At 36.1% G+C, this 6,152-nt stretch overlaps 1 protein-coding gene across 24 annotated transcripts in view; it reads right to left on the bottom strand.

Annotated features, from left to right (window-relative positions):
- Positions 1 to 1,058: 1,058 nt before the first annotated feature.
- C2CD5 (C2 calcium dependent domain containing 5) overlaps positions 1,059 to 6,152 on the bottom strand; it is a 69,862-nt gene continuing 64,768 nt past the window's right edge. For all 24 annotated transcript variants that reach the window (XM_041118260.1, XM_030040091.2, XM_030040092.2 and 21 more), the window contains 3 exons: positions 5,468 to 5,658; positions 2,452 to 2,598; positions 1,059 to 1,818 (listed from right to left, as the gene is read on the bottom strand). In XM_041118260.1, the coding sequence (XP_040974194.1) occupies positions 1,687 to 1,818; positions 2,452 to 2,598; positions 5,468 to 5,658 (470 nt within the window). In that variant the 3' untranslated portion in view covers positions 1,059 to 1,686. The remainder of the gene's footprint in view (positions 1,819 to 2,451; positions 2,599 to 5,467; positions 5,659 to 6,152) is intronic.

Below are 6,152 nucleotides of genomic sequence, written 5' to 3'. Positions count from 1 at the left end.
CCTTGCAAAATAATCAAGAGAGCTGCAACTGTTTACAGGCGACTTAATTTATGGCAGCTTTGGTTGCAACAGCTACAGAATTCAGGAGGACAACTGTATGAGTAAAGTGTTCTGGTAAGCACCTAATTCAAACACTTTATATTTAAAGATAATTAACTCTCCAAATTTTAAATAAACAGGTTGTAACATTCTATACAAAAATATTCCTCTGAGGAGAATGGGGGTGGGACATCTTTAATATGTATCCAGCATACACATTTAACTATTACACATACAAAAACGCAGTAAATTTTATAAAGAAATTTATTTATTGTGCAAGAATGATTTTCATGCTCATTTACAATGAAATAATTAGTTTTAACAAATAATCATGCCATTGCTTAATTTCAACACTAAGCAGAATATTTACATTCAAGTTTACATGTTTGTTCAAGTTCCACATATGGTATTGTCAGAATTAAATAAGAATGCATCTTCAAATCAAACTTTGCATTTTTTACATTAGAATATCACCGCCTTTATGACATTTACTGGAAATGACAAATTTCCTTTCTTTGCAGTACCCTAATTTCCCAGCTACTGTACTGGGGGGAAAAAAAAAAAAAAACAACACCACAAAACAACACAAACAAAACCAACTTGCAGAAATTAGCATCACAAATGTACATCAGTCTCCAGTTAGCCAGGCATTTCCAACTTGTTAAACGGAAGGGAGGCTGGAGTATACCTCTGTATAACTGACTTCTGGAGGACTGTTTATGTAACCCTTGCAAGAGATCATGCCTGAAGAAAATGAGCCTCAGGACAATTCTTTCATGGAATCTTATATAAAAAAAGGATCTGTTTTGTCAATATTGAAGTGAACATCTTGTAATAGCACCAAACACACTTTGCAACTTTTTGTACTTTTTTTTTTTTTTTAACCATAGGGATGATTAGGAACACAGCATCATGGTCTGGCACCTTTTTAAAAACAACCACCCCCACCCCCAAACACCCACCCAAAACATATGCTGCATAGTAGTAATTTAAAAAAAAAAAAAAAAAAAAAAAAAAAAAAAAAAAAAAAAAAAAAGATCGGCAGTTCAGAAATTCAGTGTGCAGAAACTCAAACTGTGACTTTTTGGTGCTGCTTCTTCCTCTTCACACTCTATGATCTAAGGTAAATTGAGACTTCAGCCCACATTTTCTTAGCCTACACACGACGAATCTCTTGCTCCTTCGGCAAAGGTTGCTAATACAGGCTTCTCAGTTATCTCCCACCCACCCCGACCCCTCTTTTATTTTTTAAACTGAGAATCAGCTAATACAATATGTAAACTCAGAAATGGTTCTGAATTACAACTTATCATGGTCCTGTTGAACAGCTGAAAAATGTAGCAGAATTTTTGTTTACTTTCACAGTTCCATGTGATGCCTACTACTTTAATCCATACTCTCCTATCAGTGCTTCACTTACTGTCTAGGTTTCACAGGGGCCTGTAATAATAACAAAAGAATCAGAGCATACCTGCCAATATGCTGCCCTGACTATTACATAAAGTTAAAGGACAAAGTATAGTGATTGTCTTGGATTTTGGCTATTAATGTTACAGGGAGATACTGATTTTGAAGATGCAAACCTAAACATTCCCACGTTTTAAATAATCTTTATATTTGGCAGAGACTATCTCACTTTTTCTGTCTTCATGTTGTGACATCTCCTCCAGAACTTGTGGGTTGAGAAACAACCGTAGAAGGTTGTACTGGTAACATTTCTAACTCAGATTCACGTACAAAGATGACCGCATCACCACTGACATTTATTAAACACTGAGCCTGAAAAAAAAAAAAAACAAACCAACAACAATACACAGTTACCAAACGTTAAATAGTAACATATTTTATGTTTACTTATATCAGCAAGATATAACTACACAGATAATAACAAAGTCGACAGAGATCAGGAGACGCACAAATTATTAGAATTTATTAGTGAGGCAATCTATGCCATATTTTCACTATTGTTTTGAACATATTTTGTGTACCAAAAGAACCATATTCTGTTGTCGTCTTTACTAATAAAGTTTTGTCCCTTTATGTCCAAAATAGAGCATTTTATATCAGCAACTCCAGGTATTTTTACGTGGATTTATGATGAAAATCCTAACACCACAACAACAGAGCAGCTAAGTAAGTTCAGCACTACTGTTCAACTGTTTCCTGCAATTTACTTCATTCTAGTACACTTAGTATTTTTACCCATTTGGGTATTTATGAAGCATATTTGTAATTTTGTGTTAACTCAGGTGTCCAAGAATGCTCTTGGCTTCTTTAAACAAAGATGACGATGAGAGATCCAGAAGTGTTATGCAGACATGGCCCTACAGGGTTGCTGGTTTTTAAATATATAAAATGTGTATTTGTGTCATACTAATCACAATAGCACTGTTATTTCATATCATAATTTACCTGATTTTTGTTTGGATTCTCCATAAATACACACTGCTTCATTATGTATGAGACAACTGCATTCCCCCCTAAAGCTGCAACGTGAGCTCTCACCATTGCAAACACTTCAGCAATAAACGCGTGGAGAAAACCACTGACACCACCCTCCTAAAAAAAAAAAAAAAAAAAAAAAAAAATTACATTTTATGTTATGTATAACTACAAGATGCTGAATACTTTTCCTACATTTTTATCAGCTGAATATTTCAGTGAATCCTAAATGGTATGTTGTACAGAACTTAAAAGCTACGCACTGTTTAATGGGTCACAGTTAACAATCAGACCAATGGAACTTACTGTTTGAGGAAAAGAATCACAAGTAGCTTATTCATTTGTCACTAGTATTCTTTGCAGTCAGTATATTACAGACACTTTTCAGATATTCCTACACCTCTGCAGGAACATTTAATATCCCAATGACAGTTGAATAATGACTTTTTTTCTTTCATCAGGAAGGATACTGCCCATTTTTTTTGATAACTGGGAAGCAGATAAAGAATAATTTCTACCGAGGATTAAAAGAGATTTAGAATTCTTGGAAATTACTGGTAAGGAGTGGCCACCTTTGGTTGCTGCAACTTAATGTATGCTAATCACTGTCGTTAGTTCTCAACATTCACTAAAGAAATGATCCCTCAAAATACAAGTAAGCAAGGGACAGAGCAGAGACTTGACAAGCAAGCTATTCAAGCTTTTTTTTCCCTCCTTGAAGCCTAAAGGAACTTCTAGCCAACCCGTTTCATTAAGTTTTTTGACTTGATGGCGCGTGTGGGGGATTTTTACTTCTTTGGTGCCAAGCTGAATAATTTAAATTGCTGTGAAAGGAGGAGAAGGAAAACAGTGAAGTATGGGTTTTTTCCTAAATAATCCTTATGAAAGAATGTGAGCAACTACATTGTGGGGAAAAACCCAACACAAAAACCAGGCAACCAACCAAAAAAAACGAAAATCCACAGAAAAAACTGAGGAAAGAAACTGATGAAACAGAGCTCACTATTGGTTCAAAATACCTGTAAAATTTCAAAATTAAAGTGAAAGGCAAGACCACTAGACTTCCAACGTGCGTGTGTGCCACCGGAGAAGATAAAAGAGGCAGGTAGAAGAAGAGGCTAGCTAAGCTGAACTTCAACAAATACAGGCTGCCCTCATATCTACTGGGTACTATAATCTACCCTGAACAGACTCATAAAGACATAAGAAAACGTATCTTGGATGAAAATTAACAAACAAAAGGGCAAGTATAATTTCACCAATCCAAGCATAAAGCATGAATGAAGTCAAATGCAGCCAGACATCAAAATTTCAACACAAGCTTGTAATTCCTCATGAAATTTTGATTTTGTCCAAGTGTTTTAACAGTTACAGCAACTGACCGGGGCGGGAGGCGCTGAGGTGGAACAGATTCTGTAATATTATAAACCAAAGATAAGATTTGATGACAACAGGTAACAAAAGATTATAAATATCCACCTGTAAACGGCAAAACCTAAGAGCAATGGATAAATTGGACTTAAAATTATCATTAACTTTTGAAGCACAGTGTCTGGTGTGTATTTCAGCTTATGAAAGCATTCATAGGGCCTCAATATGCTGTAAACCACCATAAGCAAAATACAAAGCAATACAAACACAAATGCTGCTAACTGTTTCCCTGTAGAATCTGAAACACATTGCTTGAGTCGGATATAATGACCACTCTGTTTTGACTCCATTACAGCCTCAGGGCAATACTGTGCAACTAGTATTAAAACTGGTTTGTGACTCAGCCTATGCAGCTGAACTGAATTTAAATTAGCTGCCCTGGGTGCTGGAAATAGCACACTGACAGTATCACAGACACTGTACAACCGTCCCAACTTCATGGAGGAGTTGAATCAAATACTTGAGCAACCTACCTCTGCTGGGATCTGCTATCGTAGATACCAAAGCTTATCAGCTATTTAATTTGTATCTACAGAAGCTGCAGTTAGTACAGAAATGTCATGTAACCATTTCCCTGGTCATACCATACACATCCTTTTGAAAATGCTGTCCTTTTCACATCGATTTCTGAAGTTAAAAGGGGCCGTAATTTGCAAGATCCAAACAAAATGTTTTTCTGATCAAAGTTCCTCTAGAGAGCTCGCAACTCATTTTTATGAAAGCTGATCATTTTTATTAACATCTACTCTGTAATTTTATCAATGTGTAATTAGCAAGAAACAGCATACTCTTTAGCACTAACAAACCACCAAGAGGTACACTCTATTTCTGTAGCCAGAAACTGTAGCAGAAGGATGCAGCTACTTCCCAAAAGGACAGGAAAACGATAAGGAACATGTCTTGCATTTTGGCATTCTCAGAGGACTATCTGTTGTCCAGATCCAGACTGGAGATCACTGTTTGAGTATCACTAGCTACACCCCCTAAGCTGGTTGTGTTGTTATATACTCTATGGCATGCTTTTTAGACATTCATCACACAGAGCTATGTTACTGAGAATGCTCAGCATAATATAGTTATATATGATACAAGAAACCTTGTATTAACCAAAGAATTCTAAAATCCAAATACACTGTGAAAGTTCATCACTAAGCTTGCTAAATGAGAGAAGAATGGATTCTTTTTATTTTTTTTTTTAAGCATTTAAATTAATCTCAGTTTTGGGTTCAAATGATCTCAGCTACCACTGTTGGTCAAAGACCCATTTTTTCCATATAGTTCTGTTTAAGAACTCATTGGTTTAGTATTACAACCAAATTCAACAGCAATGACAACAGTTAAGTAACCCCTTCCTAACATTGCCAAACACAAAGCAGCTCTATATGCGCTATGACAAGAACGGTGCAATGTGACCTACTCCCCATTCAGCACCTACCCTCAAGTGACAAAAACTCTTATTCCCTTGCTGTGCCATACCTCAACTCAAACCTCTTCAGATATTATTATTTGATTATTATAATTAACAAAAAGTGCTAATCCCTGATATACAGCTCACCTCACGCAAAGAAGTGGTTTCTCTTATAAAAAACATGTTGATTATCCCAAGATACTTGGTTATTTTTGCCCCAGGTAGAAAAGAAAGAGGTGTCATCTTAACAACTGAGACCGTAGAATTGGTGCATGACGGAACAGAACGGTGCCGTAAGTATCCCTCAGCCAATGGACTTGCTTTATCAAGTGAAGCAGCTAAAAAGATGGGAAAAAAGAAGAGAAAGTAACTATCAAGTAAGACTGATTACTGTTTCTCAAAACACAAAAACTCTTCTTTATGGTTTCCAACCAAATAGCTTGGTGACAACATTCAGCTGCCTGTGATGCTCAGCCATATCATGTGAGAAAGGAAATTATCATGCAATGCATGCAAAAGGAGACAAAAAGCTGAAATGGAATTTATTTGGAAGAGTGGCATTCCTGCAAAGGAAAACATCGAGGCAAGTAGCTGCACATACAACAATCAGTTACAAAGTGAAGGTAAAGAAAAAGTGCCAACATTTTGAAATACGTATTCTGCTGGAGGAACAAATTATAGGAAGTGTGAAAGTTGTTGTGTTTCCCCAGTGCAGCATTTTCCATTAAAACAGATATTAATCTCTGCTAATTTAAGCAAGATAGTCAGACCTGTGGCCAAAGAACTACTGAAAAATAACTCACCACTTGCTAATTTAGTGACCATTGCCTTG

The sequence above is a fragment of the Aquila chrysaetos genome, chromosome 17 (assembly GCF_900496995.4).
Source record: "Aquila chrysaetos chrysaetos chromosome 17, bAquChr1.4, whole genome shotgun sequence".
NCBI lineage: Eukaryota > Metazoa > Chordata > Aves > Accipitriformes > Accipitridae > Aquila > Aquila chrysaetos.
Note: the sequence above shows the minus strand (reverse complement) of the source record. Positions and strands in the feature narration are given on the sequence as shown.